At 44.9% G+C, this 27836-nt stretch overlaps 1 protein-coding gene across 1 annotated transcript in view; it reads left to right on the top strand.

Annotated features, from left to right (window-relative positions):
- HYDIN (HYDIN axonemal central pair apparatus protein) overlaps window positions 1-27836 on the top strand; it is a 2950008-nt gene that overhangs the window by 1236969 nt on the left and 1685203 nt on the right. The window contains exon 32 of the mRNA XM_086945295.1: window positions 12973-13109. Within this exon, the coding sequence (XP_086801421.1) occupies window positions 12973-13109 (137 nt within the window). The remainder of the gene's footprint in view (window positions 1-12972; window positions 13110-27836) is intronic.

Genomic DNA, 27836 nt, shown 5'->3' with positions numbered 1-27836 from the left:
TAGCTCAGGTCTTGTCTGCCCTAGACCCTTTCCTTGCAACTCTTCTGGACACAGTGCAGTTTCAGGCCTATCCTCCCGAGCAGCGAGTACAGGATATTCAGGGTAAGATTCTGATGTTCCAGCCTCTATCCTTAATTTCGGTGAGATTGACTCTGAAGCTCTTGATCCTCCTGCATCCTGTTGGTAAAGCTTGCCATATGGCGTATGCGGGCTCTGCATTTTTACTTGAAGTTCCAGTGGGCACAACATCAGGAAAGGAACTGCGAGGGATCTGCAGTAGTGGTTGATGAACCGTGATTGGTTCAGCCGCAGACCCCTCTCCTTTCCCCAACCAGAGCTCACAGTCATAACAGATGCGTCACTTCTGGGATGGGGCGGCCATCTGGAGAGGTGGAGATGAGGGGACACTGGTCTCTGGCAGAGTCGGGCTCCATATCAATTTGCTGGAGCTTTGAGTGATTCAATTGGCATTGAAGGCATTTCTTCCCTCTGTCAAGGGGAAGTTGGTGCGGGTGTTCATGGACAACACCACTGCCATGTGGTACTGCAACAAGCAGGACGAGGTGGGGTCGTGGACCCTTTGTTGAGAGGCCCTGCAACTCTGGACATGGCTGGAACAGCAGGGCATACCCCTGGTGGTTCAACACCTGGCAGGTTCTCTGAACATTAGAGCAAACAAACTGAGCCGTCAATGCGAAGTGGATCACGAATGGCGTCTTCATTCAGAGGTGGTGCAAGGTCTCTTTCAGCAGTAGGGAGAACCTTGGTTAGATCTGTTCGCCTCCGAAGAGAACGCACAGTGTCTGCAATACTGCATGCTGGAGTTTCCAAGCGGCTATCGCTCGGCAACGCCTTTTGTCGCGAGTGGAGCTCAGGCCTGCTGTACTCCTTTCAGCACATACCACTCCTGCCCAAGGTTCTGAAAAAGATCAGGAGCGACTGGGCCCAAGTCATTCTTGTGGTTCCGGACTGGGCAAGGAGAGTCTGGTATCCAGAGCTTCTGAAAATGAGCATCAATCCTCCATACATGGTGCCCCTTCCGAAGTATCTTCTTTCACTTATCTTATGTGTGCTGCCCTCGAGTCTTTACACAACTGTCCCCTCTGTCCACTTACTATCAAGACAGCCTTTCTTATTGCAGTAACATCTGCCCGGAAGGTGAGTTGCAGGCTCTGTCTTGCACGCCTCCCCACATGATGGGTTTCCGAGACAAAGTGGTGATTTGCACCTGTGCTTCATTTTTGCGAAATGTTGTGACCCCATTCCATCTGGGTCAATCCATCACGCTGCCCACCTTCTCCCCCCCGCACATCCTTCTAAGGGAGAGGAGCATCACCACTGACATTGCCCAAAAAGAGCATTGTCCGCCCAAAAGGGTTCCAGGTGGATGGCCAACTCTTTGTGGGGAACGTGGGAGCAATGAAAGGGAAGGGCAGTGCAGCAAAGGACCATCTCTCGCTGGGTAGTTCTTTTAATTAAGACCTGCTATGCCTTGGCTAAGAAGCAGCCACCTGTAAGATTAAGGGCCCATTCCACCAGGGGAAAAGCTGAGACTACGGCCTTGGCTCGAGGTGTCCCAGTCCTGAACATCTGTCAGGCAGCAACAAGGGCATCCTTGCACACATTTACCAAGCACTATTGCCTGGACAGTCAGGTTCACAGGGACTTGAATTTTGCCTGTTTGGTCCTGTAGGACAATCTAGTGTAAGGTATTGGTCTACAGCCCATCACCTGGATGGTATGGCTTGGTATCTAATTCAAAAGTAAGGAATCTGCAGCTATAAGTTTCTATCAGATGAACAAGTTACTTACCTTCGGTAACGCATTATCTGGTAGAGACTCTATCTAGCTGCAGATTTCTTACAGGCCCACCCATGCCTCCCCACTTTGCGGACTGATTTTGTTAAGACTAGGGTTACTCTTCTTTTCAGAGCCCTAGTTTTGCACAGGACTAAGTCAGTTACTTTGTGGCTCTGCGCTTCTGGCGTGGAAAAAATGTAAAGTACTGACGTTCGTGCGCCTGAGTGGTGCCTATATAGGTGACCGCAACGTCATAACTGACGCTACTGATGCCGACGACGTCGAGCGCAGCCGAACGGAGCCACTCGATGGCACACGCAAGGGATATTGCTCGAACAAGTTTCCAGGTACAGCCTGAAGCCTGGGAAATTCAAAGGTAAGGAATCTGCAGCTAGATAATGCGTTACCGAAAGTAAGTAACTTGTTCGATGACTCAGGTAAACTCCATCTCCTTCTCCTGCTTCTTCGTCCTCCTCATGGTTCATAAGAAGTTCAAATGGCCATCCCAAAGTTCACTACACACCATCACCCAGGCCCTCATCTCCATCCGACTACAGCAATGCTCTATACTCACGGATCCCAGCTAACCTCCAACGACTACAGACCATACAAAACGCTGCAGCCAGACTCATCCTGGATCTCCCTGGATGAACCCATATCACCCCCTACCTCAAGGAACTCCACTGGCTCCCTGTACAGAAAATATATTAATTCAAGCTTCTGATCCACACATACAAGGCCCTACAAAACTCTGGACACTCCTACTTGAACTACCACCTGAACTTCCATCAGCCCACCATACACCTCTGGGTCCCTTTCTCTAACCCCTTCTGTGCTCCCGTCAGCCAACGGCCGACGGAGCACTCTCTCTCCAGTGCTGCAAATGGCCAACGGCCATCGCAGCCCCACCAACTCATTAGAATGCCCGCACCGCGACGGAATTGCCGCCGCGGTTAAGGTGTTAACAATCACACCCGGTGTCTGATGTAGCAGATGCAGAGGTCGCTCCTTCTCCTACCTAGCAGCGAAGAAATAGAACGAGCTGCCTTTTCATCTACATACCTCCCCATCTCTTTCAGAGTTCCAAAAGTCCCTGAAGACCCTCTTATTTGGCTAATCAACTGGATCCTGCCAGTGCCTGTATACCCTCACAGGTGACAATAAGCTCTCTACAAGTCTAAGAGTGATTGAAACTCAAAATAGACAGGTTTACCCTCTGTCACTTCCACTTTAATCAGCTGTGTTGGCCTGAATGTTCAGAGAACACAACACAAGCAGAAGCCTTGCCTTTGGCTTTACTAAGATGATATCCTACTCTTTATAAAAAATAACCCCCGATAAGAGATATTGTCGATTTGGTGAACACACAGTGCATATATTAATTAGAGTAAGTCTTAAAATGTTCCTTTAACAACCCTATATAAAGTAGGTAGAACTGGACTAACCACTTTGATGGTACTCTTATCTTGATCCGTCAAGACCAATGTGTGTTTTTGGGCAGAACTGTGGCACCATTCATGGACCTCCTTACAGGTATGGTCGGTAGATGAATAAAGATCCATTGTTGCTGGTGAGTGGAGGGGCTTCGATGAAGATGTTGGTGAACCCTAAAGGGTTATATTTGTTTAACAGACCAATCACTCTGAACAAAGCATTCGTTGTCAGTCACTCTCTACTGACGTCAGAATTGGAGTGAAGGGCAGGCATGGCTACATTGTGAGGCACTTATACTCCTTAATGAGCTTAGAGGGTTTGCACATCTTGACCCAGGAGTTTACTTCTATGCAGCTCGTTCTCACGTCATTACATTCTGATCTCACTTGCCGCAGTTAGTGGTGAAATGAGCTATAATTACAGGGTTACACTTAAATTTGTGTTAGTGACACAGGTAAGAAAGTTAAACTGCAACTTTTGGGCAAGATGGCCGCTGAAGCATTGTAGGTGCTAGTCGCATCTAGACCCCTCTCCAATCCATGGATAGACCAGGCACCTGATGGGCTTCTGAAGACAGTATGCTACGGAGGTTTTGCTGGCTGCGATCCGAGGAACAAAGCGACGGATCCTACAGCTTGAAACGTGTCGCGGATAAAGTGAAGGCCTTGTTCACTGTATTCCTAAAGGCTATCGAGGCAGAGATGGCAAACCGAGGGAAAGATAAACAGCCCTTGAATACCGGATTTTCTAAAGAAACGTGCCAGAAGGACTCAGGAAGGACCGGCACTATACCCAAAACAAAAATGCCACCCCCCAGCAAACGCTCAACACCCACGATATCGACGGCTTCCAGGGCTCAGCAGCGGAAAATAGAGAAGAACGAGAAAGCCGGCGAAAAAGACAAGGAGCCTAAACTGAATACAGATACTCGCAGCGGCAACAACAGTCAAGCGGCAAGAGCTATAACGGAGAAAAAGAAAGGCGACCTCACCTTCCGTCAGCCCTCCATGACAGAAGTCTTCAGTGTTAAAGCACCCCCGGGGACTTTAGGAGCAGGCACAGCGGCTTCAGGAGCACGCACAGCGGCATTGACAAACATAGTAATCCTGCCGGCAGCCGGACCTGGTAGCAGCGTCCTCGAGGACGCAAGCGGAGGCGTAACCAGGCAACCAGCACAAACAGACCTCACGCTTCCCGCGGAACTCCAAGCGGCAAGCTGGTCAATTACTGCTGAGAGAGACATGGAGCACACAGCCGCGGAAAAAGAGGTGAGAGATTCCGCTGGTGGGGTTGGAATGACGGAGGCATTGAGCACAGACCCAATGTTAGAAGCGCTTCAGGAGGTGGAGGCTGAGATTTTAGAGGAGCAAGCACAATCTGTGAAAGATAAACAAAGAGACATTACTATGAGCCCCAGACCACGGCGAGGGCAAAAGGAACAGGCAGACACTGATTTTACAGAGGGTGCAGAGGGGGATAGATTTTTCTCAGTCCCCGAAGAATCAGATTCCACGATAACAAGTAGTGAAGATGAAAGAGAATCATTAGATTCATGCTCTAGCTCCGGCGACACAGGAGGCTCCAAAGGGAGAGGAACACAAAAAAAGCGCAAGCTGACAGTCAGAAAAACAGGTTCTCCTCCAACCTCGTTTAAGTACACTCATAAAAAGCTGGTATGGGACTATTCTGCTACCTCCAATTTATATAAGGAAGACGGGCAAGACACTCAAAGTGAAGATGGGAAGCTGGATATGATATTTGCAACATTAAAGCAAATACAAACGGAAGCTAGAACCGAAAGTAGGAGGGCCAGGCATGACACCAAAAAAATCCAAGCATCTATCAGGAAAATAAATAAAAAATGTGAGGAAGTGGAAGAAAGAGTCATAGGTGTTGAAGAAAGGACGGGCAGAATAGAGGAGGAAGTTACAGACTGGCAGGCAAGTAGAGAGGAGCAGATGAAGATAGTGGAGGACCTACAATGGAAGGTGGAGGATTTGGAGATTCACCAGAGCCGCAATAACCCCAGACTCCTTGGAATTGAGGAAGGGGCGGAGGGGCAAGACCCCAGAGGCTTCGTTATTAAGCTGCTGAAAGGTGCCTTTCCAGAGGCGCCATGGCAATGGGAGCACGAGGTGCAGAGAGCTCACAGGTTTCCACTCACGGCAAAGAAAAGAAGAGACGAGGGTGCATTGCCAAGGGCTATGCTAGTATTTTTTGGAAACTTCCTGGCGAGACAAGAACTGATGGAGAAAGCCAGACCTGACTCTAAGAAGACAGTGGATGGAATTACATTCTTCGCAAGACCTGACTTCTGTCATGTAACTGTGGAGAGGCGGTGGAGACTCAGACAATTGATATCAGCATTCCAGAGCCAAGGCGCTGAGGCATATTTGATGTTCCCAGCAAAACTAAAAGTCATTTCAGGTGGTAGAGTCAGAATGTTTTTCTCAGAGATTAAGGCTGGAGAATATCTAGAAGAGCTAAAAGAGCAAGGGGGAGCTAGAAGGTAGTAATCAAGGGGTTGTATTAGAAAAGTGGGAAAAGGTAAAGAAGGTAAAGATGTAAAGAATGGTAAAGAGAAAGAGGTGAAGCCAATCAATTGCCTGGGTGGTAGGATATGTCAGGAGTAGAAGTTTTTTTTGGAAGGGGAGGAGAGGGGGGCGACGCTACAATGCTCAGTGGACACGCATAGGTCAGGAGTGACCTATTTGCCTGTCGTAGGGGGGGGTGGGACAGCAGTCTGGGAGGGGGGCTACAAAAGGGGAGGGAGGCGGGGGGAACACGGGTGTTGGTTGGAGCAGTAACACAGTACAGTTTTGTAAAAGTCATTATGAAGAGAGAAAATGTGTGAAGTATTGTGCGTGGACAATTGAAATGATGGAAAAAAAATATGTGACATGGAAATTAGGATAATCACGATGAATATCTGTGGCCTAAATAACAGGGAAAAAAGGCAAAAGTTGGCTGCATTACTACGTTTCTGGAAAATCGATATAATTTGTCTACAGGAAACACATGTAGCTGTCAAGGATAAGTACTTGTTGGAGCAAATGGGTTTTGAGGTTCTTGCCTATACAGGTCAGGAAGAAAGATGTAAGGGAGTGGCAGTTTTGGCAAGGAAAGGTAGTACAAAAGTTAAAAAGAAAAAGGAGGACGGTGATGGGAGATGGGCAATGCTTGAGCTGGAAACCTCTGCAGGAAGATGCACACTTATCTCATTGTATGGTCCAAATGACGATGAACCTGATTTATTTGAATTTGTGGATAGAGAATTAGCATTATGGCCAGAACCTGTGATATGTTGTGGGGACTTTAACATTAACGGTTTAGATGGTCTTCTCGATAGGAAGGGGGGAGGTACATTGGAAGGAAGAAAAAGATTTGCAGATCAGTACAAAATCTTGCTCGTCATAATGCATTAATTGATATGTGGGTGGAATCGAATCCATTGGGTACAGGTAGCACTTTTTATTCTGCCCCACACAAAACTATAGCGAGATTGGATTACTTTTTCATTTCTAGTTCACTCGTAGGTAGATCCAGAATAGAACGGCTCCCCAGAATAGTGTCAGATCATAATCCACTGGTTCTAAGTATTCAAACCTCTCAAGATAAAGAAAGAACAAGATCTACATGGACATTTGAACGAGGGTTGCTGAAAGAGGATGAGTATATTTTAAGAATGAATGCATGGATAACACAATTCTGGGATATCAATAGATACTCAGCCTCGGCGGATGTGGTATGGGATAGCTTTAAGGCAGGCATAAGAGGGGAGACATTAAGTTACACAATTGCAAGAAATAGAAGAGAAAAGGAGAAAACGGAAGAGGAGATTAGAACCCTGGTGGCACTAGAAGAGGCTTTAGTGGAGGCAGTAAGCAAGCATGAACCCTTTGAACAGATATTACTGGATTCGGAAACACAAAAAGCAGAAACAGGCGTTACATTAGCGCAGAAGTTAGCTAGGAATTACCTAGCAAAAAAGGAGAAGTGCTACGAATTCAATGAGAGGGTTGGGCACCTACTGGCAATTAGAACCAGACAAACGCTGGCAGCAGGGGAGATAAAAGAAGTCAGGGATAGCACTGGGACAATTGTAAACAAGGTGGAGGAGGTACAGGAGGTGTTTAGGTGGTTCTATGAGGCTTTATACGAACAAGATGCAAGTACGGGAGCTACAGAGGAAGAAAGTACGGATTATCTAACACAAAGACCACAGACAGAGCTTAGTATAGAGGAGAGGGATAAATTAGATGAGTTGTTAACAGTTCAGGAGATAAGAGACGCAGTAGCTAATTTGCCTTCGGGCAAAGCAACAGGACAAGACCAGATACCTGCAGAGTTTTACAAAACCTTTTGGGATGTTGTAGGTAAAGATTTGTGGGCGATCTGTTGTCTGGCACAGGGAGGTAGAATTATTCCACAGTCATGGGCCAACGCGGACATTATAGTGATCTTAAAAAAGGATAAACCGCCAACAGAACCAGGCTCATATAGGCCAATTACTCTACTAAATGCTGACGTTAAGATATTCTCCAAGGCTTTAGCTAACAGACTGAGCAAGGTTATAGAGAAAGTGGTATCCCCGGAACAACATGGATTTATACCTGGTAAAGGGACCACCCAACATACCAGGCAGATGATCACTATCTTAGATGCAGCAGAGGCCTCTGGAGATCCTGTCGCGGCGATCTTTCTGGACGCTGAGAAGGCCTTCGACAGGGTCTCTTGGGCTTATTTATGGAAAGCGATGGAATGGGCAGGTATAGGTAAGGGATTCATTGCAGCAATACAGGCACTTTATAGACAACCTACTGCTAGGATAAGAATTAATAAATCCTACTCAAAGATGGTACAGATTGGGCGGGGGACTAGACAGGGATGTCCAGCCTCGCCCCTACTGTTTGCCATCTACCTGGACCCGTTCCTGAGAAGACTATCAGCTAACTGTAGGATCCCTCCAGTTACAATGCATGAGAAAGACTTCAAATTATTTGCTTACGCAGATGACGTGGCTATTATAACATCAGCACCGGCGGGAGCGTTGTCTGAAATTGAACCGGAGGCGAGTAAATTTGGTGTGTTCTCAGGGTTTTCAATAAATAGAGGGAAGACACAGATAGTACAGAATAGATACTCAACATTTGTAGATGCAAGAGTAGTCCCGGAAGCAACATACTTGGGAGTTAGGGTGACCGCGGAGTTAGGGAAATTGGTAGAGATTAATATGGATCCACTGCTAGGGAAGGTTAAAAGAAATTTGGAGAGGGTTAACAATTTACATCTGACACTAATGGGCCGTATTAATTTCATCAAAATGGTTACTTTCCCTAAATTCCTCTATTTGTTTAGGGCAATCCCTCTATTTTTTGATGGCATGTGGTTTAATAAAATAGAAGCAACACTGAATAGATTAATTTGGGCACTAGGGAAGACACGTAGAGCCTATAGATTTTTGACACTACCAAGGGAGAAGGGAGGTTGGGGGGCACCGGATTTCAGATTTTACTATTGGGCGGCAGTTTTGCAATATTCCAAAGGACTTTTAGGAGGCAGCGATCATCAAGAGGAGGGGGCATGTATAGAGAATGTCTACAAAGTACTGTTGGGGGAAAGGGCAGAGAACGCTCTAGTCACTACAGTAGATTTCGCCTATTTTAAACATACAAGATTCAAGACCTTGGGTGCAGTATACAAAATTTGGAGGGTTATCAAGAAGAAGGTAGGATTAGGAAGATATAATAGATACCTGAGGTTATACTTGAATGTCGATCTCCCAATAGAAATTTTTAGGGATGCTGTTATGAAAGAGTGGGATGGTAGAGGAGTTAAGAAATTAGGAGACTTGTTGGATGTGGAAGGGGGGTTCCTACTATTTCAAGAAATTCAACATAGATTTAAAATACCTGGACACAATTTCTTTAAATATTTACAAATTAGAAGTTACTTTCATACAAAACAGGGGGGAGCAGTAGGAATGACAAGTTGCAGGATTATGGATTATTTGGGGAGTAGTTTAAGGGGATCAATTAGGCAATTATATGTAGAACTACAGGCATACAAAACTGATGATAGGGAGAAATATAGCAACAAATGGGTGGAACAAGTAAGGGCCCATCCGGAAGCTTTGCAAGCATCATTAGACTTAGGAAGAACCATACTTTGTTCAGCTACTTTACAAACCCAACATTATAAGACCATCTTTTCATTATACCACACACCAGCTAGAATTGCACAATGGGGGGGGCAGCACTGGAATAACTTGCCCACGTTGTAACTCATCGAGTGCTAATATCACGCACATGTTTTCACAGTGTCCACAGCTTTTTACTTTAAAGGTGGCAATAGAGGTATTTCTGGAGAAATCTTTGGGGCTAAAAGTGAAATTAACGGACGATTTGATAATATTAGGCATCTGTATAGGTGATAATAATATACATCCAGAATTTTTGTTTGTGGTCACAGCAGTTTTTAGACTTATTATTGCGAAAGCTTGGAAAGACAAATCTGCACCGACGTTTCAGATATGGATGTCAAAGATTTTACATATATATAATCTGGAGAAAGCTATCTATGATAGGAAAGGCAGAAGGGCAAGATCGCTGGGCGGTAAGATTTGGCGCCCCATCGAAGAGTGGAAGAGTAGCAAGACATAAAAAAAAAATGTTGGGGTTATGTTAGCTTATGATTTGATCTGATTTGTTTTTCAGTCTCTATGTTCTTCATTTTTTCATAATTTTGGTTTTGTTATGGGTATACAGTTGGTTGTATTGTATATGTATGTATAACGGTGTGAAAATCCTGTACTGTAAATACTGCATCGTAATTAACAGAAAAAGTGAAAGTAAAAAAAAAAATATTTAAAAAAAGAAAGTTAAGCTACAAGATAAACATAGTTGGTTGACTAATATAGCATGCCACAAACTCCTAAAGATATAAGGTCTTAAAACTAAGTATTTCCCTGCCTTGTTATTGTTTGATAACCCCTCTCTCCCTTAATATCGGAGAGGTTTGTTTGAGATGCCTTGGCTAGAGCTTGTCTAACCACATCTACAGGGATAAATAACTTTAAAACCTTGGTTAGTTTTTGTTGAAAGCAGACAAACCAGTATTCTTGATATATTCGCATACTGTTGGCTGTACCAAGTAGTAAAAGCACTTAACATAGAATTCCCTAACTAGTCAGTTGTATTCCCTCTACTAACGAAAGTTGTTCAAACTCAAAATCTGTGACATTTGGCGTCGTGTACCTACTATCACATTGGAGCGGAGGCGTAAAGATGCCCTGCCATCCAGATTGTACTGGGAGTCAGATGTGGGTGAGCAAATTACAGATGAATTCTGGGAGTACTGCTTTAGATAGACTGCCCTGGTAGTCATTATTAGTAGACACAAGCTTTTGCATTTCATATTTCTGCATTAGTTTTATTAATTTTAATCCATGATGTCATAGATGCAAGTAACCAGTAGAGGATTATATGTACCTTTCTGGAGCTGCCTGCACATACAGGAATATTGGACAGGCTGCTGGTTGCTCTTCTGGGCTGTGTGCACAATATTCCGAGTTCAGCCCGGAGCCTGGACACTATATCCTTGTTCCTAGCTATGCATTCAGGTGATGTGACTTGTATGCACAGTAAAAAATATAAGGGGCCACCTAGTATTCCTGGGAAGCTAGGTAACACAATTTATATGAATACAATGGTTCCCTCGGAGTAGTACTACAGAACACACAAAAACATTGTTTATCACAGGCAATCAGTATTTATTACGTATGTTTTGACTAGAATCTAGTATTCGACTAACATCGTCTTAAATGAACATGTAGGTGCTCAAAAAAGAGCGCAGTATGCACAGGCCAGCACTGCCAGCAATAGACTGGGTTAAAGATACGACTGAGTTCTGTACTTTGCTCCAACCAGTCCTTTTCCAATCCAAAGTTTCTTGGGCCCTCTCCGGGCATATTTATCCAGAAAGCAGCAGAATGAGAAATTAGGTCATGAATAATATTCATTGTAACCTTATTTGTCTATCTGGGGATCTGCTGACATAGTGAAACTCTTCTTTTGACTATTGCATTCTTTGACTGATGCACTCTTCTCCCTTCTTTTTGTGAGGTAAGGCACTAGCCCCCAGATGCATCAACAACCCAATTTGCGATTGCTTAATAGCGAAAAATACCGATTCGCTATTAAGGAATTGAAAAATGGAATGCATCAAGAAATCACTTAAAAATAGCGATTTCTTAGAATTCCTTAATTGCGACTCGCAAATTGCAAGTCGCAATTAAGGAATACCTCCCCATTCATTCCTATGGGCCTAGAGGCCCATAGGAATGAATGGGAAGACAATCTCAATTTGCGAATCGCAATTAGCGATTCGCAAATTGAGATTGCGATTTCAAGGGTGCAGGGGTGTCCAAAGGACACCCTGTTGCACCCCTGAAATTGATATGTGCACATATATTGCGCACACTCATGCCCTTAGGGCATATGTGTGCGCAACATGAAACTTTGAAAAATGCACTTTAGTGCATTTTTCAAAGTTTTTGCAAATTACCATGAAGTTGTACTTCATGGTAATTTGCATGCCCTATTAGCGATTTCGCTATTTTAAAAACTTTCATGCATTGCATTCAAGGAATCTCAATTTGAGATTCCTTAAATGCAATTAATCGCAATTTAGCGATTTCTAAAATTGCGATTTTTGCATTTGGGATGATGCATCCCAAATGCAAAAATACTGCTCGCAAAGGGGCAGATTCTGACAGGCACATGCATCAATATTGCATTTTGCGATTCCTTAATTGCGAAAAATAAGGAATCACAATTAAGGAATCGCAAAATGCAATGCATCAAGAAATCGCTAAATAAATTGAGATTTCTTAATATTCTATAATTGCGACTCGCAAATTGCGAGTCGCAATTAAGGAATACCTCCCCATTCATTCCTATGGGCCTAGAGGCCCTTAGGAATGAATGGGAAGACATTCTTAATTTGCGATTCGCAATTAGCGAATCGCAAATTGAGAATGCGATTTCAAGGGTGCAGGGGTGTCCAAAGGACACCCTGTTGCACCCCTGAAATCAATCTGTGCACATATGTTGTGCACACACATGCCCTAAGGGCATGTGTGTGCACAACATGAAACTTTGAAAAATGCACAAAAGTGCATTTTTCAAAGTTTTCGCAAATTACCATGAGGTTCAACCTCATGGTAATTTGCTCCCCCTAATTGCGAAATCGCAATTTTTTTAAGTTTCATGCAATGCATTTAAGGAATCGCAAAATGCGATTCCTTAAATGCTATCGCAATTTGAGAATTCGCAAGTATTTGCGAATTCTCAAATTGCGAGGGCCTTCACCCTTCATGCATTCCAAAAGTAGATTTTGAGATCACAAACGGCCGATTATTGCGATTCGCACCATTTGCAATCGCAAAATCTTTTGATGCATGTGCCTGTGAGAATCTGCTCCTTTGCGAGCGGATTTTAGTTTGATGAATCTGGGCCTAGGTACCACCAGACAAGGTAAGGCTTGTAATTGTCGCATCTCTCTGGACATTGCAGATGCGTGAGCATGGAAGTTACAAGGTCTATTCGCGTCAATATGATATGATGCTATAAATGTTTGTGGACTATGGAACTGTCATTACCTCTGCATTGCAACTGGGTGTTTATATTGTATCAATGCTTGCTGCACCGTAAATAGCTCTTTTATTTGTCATTGCAGAGCTCTTCTGCCTCATTATGTCCTTGACTTTGGCTACGTCATTCTGGGAAGTGTCCGGACACACATCATCAACATCACCAATACGTGCCCGTTTCCTGTGTCCTTCTATGCAGATCGGAAGAGTCTTTCTGATACAGGTAATGCAAGGAGAGAGAAGCCAACTGTTCTGAATGTGAATACCCGACCCATGCCTTTGAGCATCCCCATCTTTTGTATTGTTGGGGTTATTTATGGTCCTACTAATTAGAGTCTCCCCTGATATCAGCCACAACGTAATTAAACTGAAGATAGAAAAACCCGGTGAGCACTTACCTGCTCCTGGCACCTACCTAATTGTAGATTACTGCTTTGTCAGTTTCCTTTAAATCCATTTTTATCAGTGATAGCAACGAGTACACTAATGGGGTTATTCTGAGAGCAAGAAAGCACCGTAAGATTCTAGTGATTAAGTTTCATTATCAGTACACAGTCTTTCCTTTCAGTCTGATGCCTGCATTTCTCTATAACAAGAGGTAACCGCTGACCTTGACTCGAAGGTCTTTAAATGCCCACATGTGTATTGCTGGCTAATCAAAGCCAACATTTCTGATAGATACATCTGCCGTGTGGATTCCTCACCTTGTGAATATCCCCCTTTCGTCAGCAACATTCGGAAATTCTTTTCGTAGTCTCGCGCCGACGTGGACTTGGACGTCATAGAGACACGGCATCGCTCGCGACTCCGCTGACGTCACAGACGCCTACAATAGGCCCACGCCGGCATGATGACATCAGTTCCCTTTTTTCTGCGTCGTCGACGCTAACGGTTATCGGGAATCTCTGTAGCCAACTGGTACTTTGTTGCCTTTTTGTTGCAAATTTTTGCTTCTCTGTATCCTGTCTCTTCGACGATGTCATCTAAGAAGACCGGCTTCAAGCCCTGCAGGGAGTGCGGTAAAATGATGTCTATTACCGACCCGCATGATGACTGCATCTGGTGTTTGAGTTCCGACCATGATGTGGAAGATTGTTCTTCATGTCGGAAGATGAACCCGAAGGCCCTGAGGGAGAGAGAGGCCAAACTCCTGGTTGCGAAGATGAAGGCTGGGAAAGAGACATCGTCGAGGTCGAGTTCTCGAAGGGCGAGGTCGAAGTCGAGGACGAGGTCGAGGTCTGGTTCTCGAGAGGGGTCTTCTTCGAGGCCGGCATCGGATCATGTTTCGAAGTCGAAGAAGAAACATAAGAAGAGGAGACATGAGTCCCGACGTTGTTCCGGTAAGGAGTCGGGCTCGAGGTCGAGGTCACTGAAGAAGGTACGTTCGAAGGTGGTTACTCTGGATGTCTCTGAGCCTGAAGGTGAGGCCTCACCTTCGGAGTCACATGCGCGGTCTCCTACTCCGGCTCCGAATCCTTCTCCAGCTCCGAATCCGTCTCCGGCGCCATCCCCGGCCCGAGAAGAGGAAGAGGCTCGGGAGGATGTGGATTCTGCGCCTGTTGAAGAGCCGAATCTGATCCCTCCTCAGGACCGGCCTGAGGGTTTTCAACCTCCCTTTCCTGCCCCAGGCCAGGACCCTTCAGCGTTTCTTAACGCTATGTATGGCGTCTTCTCAAGGGCGTGGTACCCCTCTGGTGCACCTTCGGGTCCCATAGGTCCTTTGGCTTACAGCTTGGGAGTTCCTCACTCCTATCCTCCGGCTCCGTTTATGCCTTACATGCTGGCTCCGACGCCGCATTGGCAATTCCCGGCTCCGCCGAAGTCGTTGACGCCGATTCCGGCGTCGCCCGCTCCTGATCGTCCTCGAGGGCATTCCTCTGTGCCATTGGATTCAATACCGGCGTCGGCCCCGAATCCGACGGAGCTGCTGGTGGATCCGGCTGCGAGGCGTGTGAAGGAGAGGTCCAGAAGGGAAGCTCAACGCCTTTCGGAAGAGCAAAGGTACTTGGATTCACATTCTGATGTGGAGGAAGGTGAATTGGAGGAGAACTGTTTTGAGGAGTTGGCTGATTCAGGAAGTCTTGATTTCTCTCCAGAGTGGGAGTTGCCCTCAGGCTCTGGTGCTCCTTCTAAGGATATCCAACCTTACCATTTGGTTATGAGGAAGGCTGCTGAACTTCTTCAATTGACTTTGCCAACGGTGGAGTTTAAATCCAATATCCTCACTGAGGTTTTGCATTCTCCGAATTCCGTGGTGGAACCTTTGCTTCCATTTAATGATGCCTTGACGGATCCCATTTTGGAGGTGTGGAAGAAACCGTTGTCAGCTCCTGCGGTTTCTAAGAGTGTGGCGAGAAGGTACAGGGTTGCACCTGAAGACCCTGCTTTTTTGTCTTCTCATCCTTCGCCTGAGAGCCTGGTCATTCAAGCAGCCTGTTCTAAGAAGAGTGTTAGTGCCTTTCCCCAGGTTCCTTGTGAAAAGGAAGCAAAGAAACAAGATCAGGTTGCTAAAAAGACCTTTTCATCGGCAAGCATGGCGTTGAAGTCGACTAATGCCACTTGTCTGATGGGGAGGTATGTGCATGCCCATATTGATTATTTGCGTGTCCTGCTTCCTAAGGTTCCTGATGCCAGCAGGAAGGATTTTGAGGAAGTGATCTCTGAAATTCAGGCGGCGGCTTGCCAGGTTATACAAAGTGGTTTGGACACTGCGGACTCTGAGGCGCCTATCATGGGCACTGCTGTCGCCACTAGAAGGTCAGCTTGGCTGAAATCCTCGGACTTTTCGGCTGATGTTCAGGCGACCTTGCTGGATCTTCCTTTTGATGGTTCTGGTCTCTTTGGGAAGAAAGCTGATGCGGCCCTGGAGAGATTTAAGGACAGCAGAGCGACAGCGAAGTCTTTAGGTCTCCAGATCAGGGGCTCTTCGACCAACAGGAGGTTCAGGGGTTTTGGTCGCTCTTCCTTTCGGATTTACCGGCAAGGTCAGCAGCAGCAGCAACAACAGCAGCAGCAGCAAAATTGTATGTACAGGTCGTACAGGGGAAAGCAAAGAGCGCGTCCTCGTGGACGTCAGGCCTCTTCCTCCTCCTCTTCTTCCAACCCCCCTGCCTCAGAAAAGCAGCCCTAGATCTGCTATTCAGTATCATGTGGGTCCGGTGGGGGGGTCGGCTTACCCATTTTCTACAGGATTGGGAATCGGTTACATCAGATCTTTGGGTTCTCAATCTTGTAGAACATGGGTATGCCCTTACCTTTCGGGAATTCCCTCCGAATTACCCTTCTTGCCAAGGCTTTTGCACCGAGGAACATCTGTCTCTTCTGCAAGAGGAGGTGCTAACTCTGTTACAAAAGGATGCGATAGAGGTGGTCCCAGAGCAGGAAAGGGGTCAGGGATGCTACTCCTGGTATTTCCTGATTCCCAAGAAGGATGGCAGACTTCGTCCAATCCTGGATCTCAGGATCTTGAATCTCTATCTGAAACAGGAGAAATTTAAGATGCTCACCCTTGCTCAGGTTCTTCAAGCGCTGCTAGAAGAAGATTGGATGGTGTCGCTCGACTTACAGGATGCGTATTTCCACATCCCAATCCTGAAGTCGCACAGGAAGTATCTCCGTTTTACGGTGGGATCGCAACACTACCAGTTTGCGGTCCTTCCGTTTGGTCTTACTACTGCTCCTCGAGTCTTCACCAATGTGATGGCGGTGGTGGCAGCACATCTCAGAAGGTCGGGGATACCAGTATTCCCTTATTTGGATGACTGGCTGATCAAAGCAGAGTCGTCAGAGAAGGTGCTCCATCATCTGCAAGAGACAACTCAGTTGTTGTACAGGTTGGGTTTTTCAATAAATGTACCCAAGTCTAACCTGGTGCCCTCCCAGCGCAACCTGTTCATAGGTGCTGTACTTGACACAACTGTATGTCGTGCATTCCCTCCTCCTCAAAGGATTCCTGACATACAGGAAATGATTCCTTTATTTTGCAATGTAGCGGTCGTTCCAGTCCTGAAGGTCCTTCGCCTGCTCGGTCTGATGGCTTCTTGCATTCAGTTGGTGAACCATGCACGCTGGCACATGAGGGCTCTCCAGTTGTTCCCCCCGCAGGCAATGGTATCAGCACAACGGGGATCTCAGGGAGTCGGTGAGGATCTCCAGAGAAGCTGCTGCGGATCTATCTTGGTGGGGCGTGGAAGGCAACCTGTCTCAAGGGAAGCCTTTTCAGCTGCCTCCTCCGGTGGCCACAGTGATAACGGATGCATCCACTCTAGGGTGGGGTGCTCATCTGGGGGATCTGGAGGTCAAGGGTCTTTGGTCTCCAGAGGAAAGGTTGCTTCACATCAACCTTCTAGAATTGCGGGCGATATGTCTGGCGCTCAAGGCCTTCCTCCCTTCCCTTCGCGGTCGGTCGATCCAGGTCCTGACGGACAACACGACCGCGATGTGGTACATCAACAAGCAGGGAGGAGTGGGGTCGCAGTGTCTCTGCAGAGATTTGTCTGATGGCAAGTCATCTGGCCGGAGTTCTGAACGTGCGAGCAGACCGTCTCAGTCGGCAGTTCACTGCCGACCACGAGTGGAGGCTTCACCCGGAGGTGGTTCGTCACGTCTTTCGGACGTGGGGGACTCCTCAGGTGGATCTGTTCGCTACTCGAAGAGAATGCTCACTGCCCGTCCTTCTGCAGTCTCCAGTATCCATTGCAAGGAGCCTTGGGGGACGCGTTTCAGTTGAGTTGGGAAAGACGACTCCTTTACGCGTTTCCTCCCATACCTTTGATTCCTCGGGTTCTGAGGAAGATTCGCCAAGACCGGGCCCAAGTCATATTGGTCGCCCCGGACTGGCCAAGAAGGGTGTGGTATACAGATATTCTCCACCTCTCCTCTCACCCGCCGCTCCGTCTCCCTCTCGGGGCAGACCTCCCCTCTCAGATGGAGGGGCAGGTTCTACACCCCCACCTCCAGCACCTTCATGCCTGGAGATTGAACGGGGCAACCTGATTTCCTTTTCTCTCCCACCTGACGTGGTGGATGTCATCTTGTCAGCCAGGCGTGACTCCACTAGGTCTGTCTATTCATATAGATGGTCAAAATTTGTCACTTGGTGTGGTGGGAATTCTATTGACCCTTTGAGAGCCCGTTTGTCTGATGTTCTCCAGTCTGCCCTTTCTCTGGCGCAGCAAGGGCTTGCTCTTGCCACGGTTAAGGGCCATCTTTCTGCGCTGTCGGCTTTTCTCTGTTTGCCTGACCAGCCATTTCTTTTTAAGTCTCCTGTAGTTTTAAGGTTTTTGAAGGGCCTCACAAATAAGTTCCCTCCTACTCCTTTTATTGTGCCTCAGTGTGACTTAAATCTTGTCTTGACCTTTCTGATGGGTGCTCCATTTGAGCCTCTTCATAAATGTCCTATGAGGCTTTTGACTCTTAAGGCAGTCTTCCTCGTTGCAATAACCTCTGCAAGGAGGGTTAGTGAGCTTCAAGCTCTTAGTTCGAAGCCCCCTTTCTTGACCATTCATGCTGATCGAATGGTTCTTAGGACCAGGGCTGCTTTTCTTCCTAAGGTGGTTACTCCTTTCCACCTTGGTCAATCCCTTACCCTCCCTACCTTTTATCCTCCCCCACATCCTTCCAAGGAGGAGGAGAGGTTACACCGTCTGGACCCTAAAAGGGCGGTGTCTTTTTACCTGGACAGAACTAAAGACTGTCGTTTGGATGATCAGCTCTTCATTGGGTTTGCTGGCTGCAAAAGAGGAAGAGCGGTCCATAAAAGAACATTGTCAAGATGGATCGTACTTTGTATAAAGATCTGCTACTCTTTGGCCGGTAAGGAACCTCCAGAGGGTATAAGGGCTCATTCTACTAGAGCTAAGTCGTGTACCTCAGCATTGGCTAGAGGTGTTCCTGTAGAGGACATTTGTAGGGCGGCAACTTGGTCTTCCCTCCACACGTTCGCGAAGCATTACTGCTTGAATACTGAGATGAGGAGGGACGGCTACTTTGCGCGCTCTGTCCTTCAGGATTTCCTGGTTTAGAAGAGTGGACACCCTCCTCCGGGAGTGGGAACTGCTGTGGGACTCTATTCACAAGGTGAGGAATCCACACGGCAGATGTATCTATCAGAAGAACAAGTTACTTACCTTCGGTAACGCTTTTTCTGGTAGATACTATATCTGCCTGTGGATTTCTCACTGACCCACGCGCCGTCCACTCTTCTATGCCAGAGTTACTGTAATGTATTGTATATATATTGCGATGTTAAAGAGATGTTTCCATTGCTTTCTTGCACTTGTTTCACACTGTGTGTTTCTCCTTGGCTATTGTGTGCTGTGTATACTATGTATATTTCTACTGTCATTGGTCCTTCTGTGTGCCTCGATGGCACGGAAAAAAGGGCGGAACTGATGTCATCACGCCGGCGTGGGCCTATTGTAGGCGTTGGTGATGTCAGCGGAGTCGCGTGCGATGCCGTGTCTCTATGACGTCCAAGTCCACGTCGGCGCGAGGCTATGAAAAGAATTTCTGAATGTTGCTGACGCAAGGGGAATATTCACAAGGTGAGGAATCCACAGGCAGATATAGTATCTACCAGAAAAAGCGTTACCGAAGGTAAGTAACTTGTTCTTTATGACAAGTATTGCGATTGTAGCAATTCACTTCTCTTGCATGAGAAAGAAGACTGCTCAATAAATAACCTCTTTTATTGAAAACGCCCGTCTCTTTGTTTCTCTGCGCTTCTGGTGACACTAAGCATGCACAAGTGACTGAGTAAAATAGCTATCTATTGTTTCTGCGACTCTGGAGATATACTCCTTATTCTTGGGGGAGCAAAGTTGTCATGTTTATGCGGTTGTCAGAAACTAATCCCTTCTTGTAAATTCAAGAAAGTTTCTAGTGACCTCTGAGCTAGCTGGCATTCATAATTAAGTCTAACATATTCACTAGAGACCTAGTCAACCTAAGTCCTACGTCTAAACTATCGTTTGTTATTCCAATGCGCAGAGCCTATTGGGAATATAGGAACTACACTACATGGCGCCCAACGTTTGGTAAGGCGATAATTTAAAGCTAGATACTAGAGTAACTCAGTCGTGCTTTTCACACAGACCCTTTTCCCATAAAAACTCCAATAGACGTCTGGAGTGGGTGAAAGGTTAATATCCGCCAAAACTTAGTAGGAGGAGAATCCTATGTATTAGTTTTGGTTTAGTCAACGTTGAAGGATACAGTATTCCAAAGTATTGTGCACCTAATCTTTGTTTCCATGAAACTTGTTCTGCAAAATTTTCATTAAAAAATAAGTGACGACGAAAGAGATGCTTTGGCAACTCAACTTTTAGCGTAGAACACAAGTCTCCAACAAAACAATCCGGATGCAGTAATCATCCCGATAAATGTAAGAAAGAGGGTAATTTACAAGCTTATAAATAACGGAGTATCATCGAGAGGTGGTAAAGTTTTATTTGTAATTGAGGCACATAAATATCGGCAGACAGAGCTAATCTATTCATGGATAACTTTTCCAGCAGCAAATGCTGTGACACATGAGTTCCACTACTGCAAAGCAGAGGAACCTCGAACGGAATACGTTCCTTTCGAGGACGTTGAAATTCCACTAACTTACCAGGAGCGTCAGCTCTGGTTTAATGGCGCCCTAAAACATCAAAATCACATTACCAGGCTCGGTCCACTAGGTAGACCAGGAGCCACATGGCCGGTTCTAGCCAGCTATACACCGCATCCTGACATTGAAGAAATGTCAGACAGAGAACTTTTGGTTCAGCTAAAACAATTAATTAAAATACATAGACAATTGGTCCAATATGTCATGCGGACTTTAACAGTCTAACCAGCAATAACAATTCCACAGCACACCCCTCACCAGGGGAACACAAATAAAATCACACCACAGACTATACAATCAGTCTTTGGCAAATTACCCGCAAAACGGGAACAAATTCCGTTCTGGTTAGCTCAAAAGATTACTCAAATAGAGGCAGTATTCCCTGATAGTACACCTCATGAAAAACACAGAAATAACAGACCAGCCTTTTGAACTTGCCAGAATAATTGAAAAGTGCTATGAAGAATTAGGTAGAGATAGTTTGGGTGGGAAACCACTAAAACCACAACTAACAGAAGATCCTGAAAAAACTTTTATTAAGAATAATCTCACTACTCCAAAAAAAGAAGTGGGAGGGTAATAAACAGACCACTCCCAGAAAAAAACAGTTTCAGTCCAGAGGAAGGTCTCCCCAAAGGAGAGAAAGATCTCTAGAATGGGGGGGGTGGGGTAGGTCTCCCCAGCGAGAGCCCTCTGAAAAAAGATACAACCTTAGAAGTAGGGATAATTTGAGAAAACCTGACAGATATCAGGATAATGATACACGTCCCTCTCGATCTTTTCAGACTTCCTCACAGAAATCGGAAAGAAGAGGACGGTCAGAACATAAAGAAGAGCGCGTCAAGTCCAGAGACAAGGAACCTGCTCATCAAAGTAAAAAATCACAATTTCCCAAAAATGAAGGTAGCTAGTATTAAAATAAAACATGCAGAGGATCCTGAGGACACAACTCAAGAATGGAGAATGGGCCCTGACAATGCTAGACAGTGCAGCAGAAGTGACCATAGCTCGCAAGATCCTGATGAATCTTCTGGAGACAGTGGACACGAATGAATACATTCAGGTGGAAGCTGCAGACACCAGAGTCAGTGTACCCCATACATTATATGAAATAAAACTGCGTATAGAAGGGGACATAACTAGGAAAATAAGAACTCTCTTTTGGGAGAATTTATCTAAAGGCTATGATATCCTTCTAGCTCAGAAAGACTGGCCACCAGAGTTTGTTAGGGAGTGCCCACATGGCGAAGAAATGATTATGCCTGCCTTCTCAAATCACATTCCAATACATAAAAAATATGCATATGCTAGAAAATGGGCAGTGGCCCAAGCCCCTGCATTATATAAAAATCATGCAGGATGGGATGAGAATTTTCCTCACCATAAAATCCAGTTAAAAAATCAACCTACTACACAGAGGCAGTATCCTGTTAAGCAAGAAGCCAAAAAACAAGTCAGGGAGATCTTAGATCAACTTGAATACCAGGGGATGATTGAAACATGCACCTCACAAATGAACAATCCTTTATTTCCTGTCTCCAAACCAGACGATTCATATCGTCTAGTATTGGACTACAGACACCTAAACTCTTGTTGCAAAACATTTGCAGTACAAAATTCACACAGTGCAGCACTAATGAATAACATTGTGCGCAAAAAATATAAAACGACATTAGATATTTCAAATGGTTTCTTCTGTCAAAACATTGCATCAGAAAGCAGGTATTTGACCGCTTTCTCCAGTATGGGGCCCAGAGGCAATTTTGCCGTCTCCCCCAGGGAGTCAAGAATAGCCCAAGATTATTTTCAGCCAGGGTAACAGAGTTACTACAAATGTATGATGATGAGGCATTATCTTATGTCGATGAAATCTATCTTGCAGACGATGACCTGGACACACACTTGAAAAGAGTGAACACCATTATACTTGGGTTCGCATCTGAAGGGTACAAATTCAACTTTAAAAAATCACGAATTGCCCACCTCACTGTCCTATTTCTGGGATATGAGTTATCAAGTGAAGTCAAAAGCCTAGCAGACAAATTCTTAGAGAAGTGTGCAGTGCTCCAAGCTCCAAAAATGCTGAAAAACTTACCATCAATTCTAGGTTTTCTGAATTTCGGAAGAACTTACATACTAAACTATGCAGAGAGGTTTAAACCGCTCTACGAATTAATAAAAACCTGATTTCAAACCAATTAATTGGACACAGAAACACACAGAAATTTTATGTTCAATACAAACAGACATGTTAACTAAAACAAAACTGCAAACACGCGTAAACGAACGCAACCTTGTAATGTGAGTCATCCTAGGAAAATGCGGATTTACGTGCCTGACCTCTAATGAGGGAGAAACGGTACCAATAGCTTACAAATCACACTTGTGCACACAAGCTGAAATGAAATTCAGTTATACTGAAAAAATTCTGACTGCGGTTCAAACTGCTGTAGCAAAAGAAAGAGCCCTCGCACAGGGTAAACGTATAATAATCGTTACACCTGTACCTGCCCTAGAGGCAGTGACAAGAGCCAGCATTCCGAATGCTAAAGCTTTACATCCGAGATGGATACAATTGGTTAATTCTATTGCTGCACTAGTCGTAGTATACAAATTTGACCCTAACTTAAAATCGCAAGAGTTTCTCCAATACGAATATGAATGTCCTCTGCCGACTGAAATCCTGCCTCTGGAACATTACGGCTGTATAATATATACAGACAGTTCAGCATAGCCCGCATGTGGGGGTAAACAAGCTTATAGTGCTGCGTGCGCGATTGTTTAAGGTCGTTGGCACAAAGGAAAATTCAGACCTCTGGTCACTAAAACTCAATCACTCGGAGACTGTACAGCTCAGCGAGCTGAACTACAGGCTTTTAAGATGACGCTTAAAAATGCAGATCGTGAATTCCCCACACTAATAGTGTGCGATTCGTATTACTGCGTCCAGTCTTACAATGAATACTTGCAGAACTGGGTTCAAAACGGTTTCAAAGATGTGAAAGGTGACACAATCAAGCATAAAAAGCTATGGGAACAAGTAGTTCTTTTACAGAAAGAACTACAAAAGACTCAAGTGATACATACGCTGAGTCTTCGACGTGATGGCGTTCACGTTGCAGGGAATTCATTGTCTGATAAAGCCGCTAAGGCAGTTGTTCAACCGGCTTCCGTAGCTACAGTAAAGCGTTCTAAAAAACGAATAGATGGAGAAACTATGCTAGCAGTAAAAGCCTCATTGGAAGGCAACATATGCGGTGTTACCTCTAAATTATCCACTCAAAAATACATACATAATTGATGCAAACTTCGTTCCTTTTGCTCAAATCCCTGGAGTGGGGGACATAGTAATTCCAAACAGGAACCGGAGGGCTTACTTGATTCAAGAAGCACGCATGTGAATGGGTCTGAGGCACCAAGAGATCTTAAAATCTCTAATACACTTACAATCGAAGTACTGGTGGCCGGGAATGAGCGTGCAAGTTTATAACTTTGCAATAGATTGGCAGGACTGCAATAGAGATCGCAGTTGTGAACCGGACCAGATATCTGACTCTATTCAGAAAAGGGGGTGGTGATGAAGCCTTGATCTCTTGACTGGGTGAGAGTATTCTGCTTAATTCAGAAACTCTGTCCATCACCACCCCTTGTTGTTTAATTATTTTGTCCACCATAAGCGTGGAAGGGTATACTCAGATGTGAGTCCCTTGCTCATTGCACCATCAGGATTCAAGCAAGCCGGGCCGAAGACGGCTGTAATGCCAGAAACCGGTCCCCGGAAGCTTGTTTCCTTCCCAGTGAAAGAATTGGCTTTGTAGTTTGGTTTGCCCTGTTCCCATCATACACTGGGACAGGAACAGACTAATTTGCATATAGCCAGGTTCTGAGCTGGGATGGTGCAGTGAGCTAAAAAACGGTGTTGGATCTAGCCCTGATCTCTTGACTGGGTGAGAGTATTCTGCTTAATTCAGAAACTCTGTCCATCACCACCCCTTGTTGTTTAATTATTTTGTCCACCATAAGCGTGGAAGGGTATACTCAGATGTGAGTCCCTTGCTCATTGCACCATCAGGATTCAAGCAAGCTGGGCCGAAGACGGCTGTAATGCCAGAAACCGGTCCCCGGAAGCTTGTTTCCTTCCCAGTGAAAGAATTGGCGTTGTAGTTTGGTTTGCCCTGTTCCCATCATACACTGGGACAGGAACAGACTAATTTGCATATAGCCAGGTTCTGAGCTGGGATGGTGCAGTGAGCTAAAAAACGGTGTTGGATCTAGCCCTGATCTCTTGACTGGGTGAGAGTATTCTGCTTAATTCAGAAACTCTGTCCATCACCACCCCTTGTTGTTTAATTATTTTGTCCACCATAAGCGTGGAAGGGTATACTCAGATGTGAGTCCCTTGCTCATTGCACCATCAGGATTCAAGCAAGCCGGGCCGAAGACGGCTGTATTGCCAGAAACCGGTCCCCGGAAGCTTGTTTCCTTCCCAGTGAAAGAATTGGCTTTGTAGTTTGGTTTGCCCTGTTCCCATCATACACTGGCACAGGAACAGACTAATTTGCATATAGCCAGGTTCTGAGCTGGGATGGTGCAGTGAGCTAAAAAACGGTGTTGGATCTAGCCGTGATCTCTTGACTGGGTGAGAGTATTCTGCTTAATTCAGAAACTCTGTCCATCACCACCCCTTGTTGTTTAGATATCTGACTCTAGCACAGTAAGACCAGCCCAGACACCTCTATTAGACAGCATTAGACTATCTACACGCAGGCGTCCGACCGGACAAATGAGATCCCATAAATATTAAGACGAGATTCATTTGGATGTGGCCTCAGCACTCGGCTGACACCAGAACTGTTATAAAAGATTTGCGAGTCTTTATCGGCACATACGCAATTGGCACGCTACATTCTGACCAGGGTCCTGCGTTTAGCTCTCGAGCTTACAAAGAGGCAATGGCCAGCTTGGGTATTGCATTGCGGTATTCTAGTGCCTTCCTTCCTGAGTTTAATGCGGTAGTGGAAAGAAAAAACCGTGACATAAAGCAATCTGTAACAGCGAGGGTATTAGGTTTGGGTGATGGGTGGGTCAAACATCTAATAAGTGTCCAACTAGTCTTAATAATCTGCCAAGACATTCTCTGGGTGGAATCACTTAGTATGAACTTTTGTTTGGTACTAGAATGTTGATCGAAGACCTCGACCGTCATACTTCAGTGGTGGAACAAAAAACCTTTGATATCAAAGATCGTTTGGCTGTTTTCCAGGACTTAAATGAAACAAGAAGAAGTCTAAGTAACACAAAGCAAAAGCCGACGACCACTGAAGAAAAACCACCTGTCCCAGCAAGACCTGTCTGGATTCCAAAGATTGGGGATCTGGTCAGAGAAAAGATTGCGGTGAAGAAGGAATTTGGGCCTTCTTACAGAAAAGCAATACCTGTCTTAGCAATTCAAGGAACAAGATCAGTAGTACTACCGCCACTTGCTAGTAAAAAGGAGAACAGAGTTGTATCAATCGACCTGGTAAAACCACAATCATGTGGCCAATAATAAGTAGTAGGCCCAGTGGACTCCCAAGAAGCAGCAGAAGACCAAACCTAGCTACAATTCAAGAGGTTTAAACTGAGAGACTAATCACATTTGATAAACCTGTAGTGAATAAAGAAGGACTATGCAACAAAGCCATGGAACTAGTGCCTCTTGAAACCCAAATTGCAACAGTTCGTCAAGAAACACCTGTCTACAATGATGTAGCCTCTGACTATACAAATCAAATGATTAATGAAAAACCTGAAGCAATTCCAACAATTGACAGAACTGCATCTGGCTACTTCATCAATTCCGATGACTTTTCTTAAGATCCTAGTGAACATGAAGAAAAGCCAGCAAACAAAACTTTCAAGGAAAAAATAACAGAACTCTTTCATCAACTTGAAGAAACATATCTGATTTCACCATGGATTGAATTGTGGATTGTGTTAGGTGTACTTTTCCTCCTGCTCTGGCTCATTTTGGTTTTAAGCTTGGGAAGAATGATTGATGGAAAATACAGTACAATGGACACAGCAGGTCAGAAAATCAACTTGGTTCTAAAGCCTCACAGATCTTCTCACATTGAAAAAAGAGAACTATCATCAGTAAACATCACAGCCACTCCTATACCTGGTGGTGTAGCATGGGACGCTACTGATTACGGTATCTATGGCCCGGTTGAACTCTTGAAATATCCACACCAGTTCAAGGTTTCTTTAAGTGACTTTGTATCACCGAGCACTTTCTCTGATCATTGGGACTTCTAAACTATTAATAACATGATGTCAGATTTAGAAATGTCAGCAAAATTTACAGAACATGATTATTTAGAAGGTTTATCAGATTATAAAGAAATGTATTGCTTTAATCATTATGGGCACCACTATTTGCATAAATCTGCTAAACCTAGAAATGTTTTTACTTATAATCAATGGGAACATTCTCCAACACCGCCAAAAGGCAGCTTGAGAACATTTTATGAGAAATTCCGATACTTCTCAGGGTTTAATAACACTGATCCAGAAACGTTTTATTTTAAAATTATGAATAAGACCGGAATGAAAAACATGTTGACAAATACTAAACTGATTTATTCTGCAAAATGTTATGCACAATTGTCTACATTTGGTTTTGAATTTGTGAAAAACAACATTGATACAAAAACTGTCTGGGGTACAAAGGACTGGCAGGTACAAGGTTTAGAATCATTATTCAGAGCCTGCATGATCCCAGAACAAATAATGTTCCTGAATGATACCATTCAACAAACAACCTGTCTTGGCCTAGCCAAGATAAAGGATTTGAACAAACAGTCTATACCAAAACCCATACCTGATAGTAATAGCACTACAGATAAGGAGATAGACGTATCCCATATTTTGCACCAAAATAGAACTAATCCTGATTGGAAAAAATGGTTGATCTGGCCCACAGACACTAATAACTGTCAAGATAGATTCCTGAACAAAACACAGGGTTTCACACAGAACAGGCCACCCAAGATATTCCCAGAGACAACATCCAGGGATAATAACAACATACAGTGTAGGGAAACTATGCCTCGAATGGCTACAGAAATCCACACTACCTAAAATTAAGCAACACTTGACCTTACTTAAAGAAGGCGTTGACTTGCGAGATTTCTTATTGGGACCTAGCAAACAACGTCAAAAACGTTTCATATACGCCGGTATATATGCTGCTTACAACGAAGCTTGGAAAGTAACGCAAATTGAAACTGCTGAAAAAATACGAGAAATTGATCGTATTCATTTGGAAAAATCCCTATCTGTAGTTGACAATGGGTT

Source organism: Lissotriton vulgaris, chromosome 12, assembly GCF_964263255.1.
Source record: "Lissotriton vulgaris chromosome 12, aLisVul1.2, whole genome shotgun sequence".
NCBI classification, from domain to species: Eukaryota; Metazoa; Chordata; class Amphibia; order Caudata; family Salamandridae; genus Lissotriton; species Lissotriton vulgaris.
This window is presented reverse-complemented; position numbering and strand designations above follow the sequence as displayed.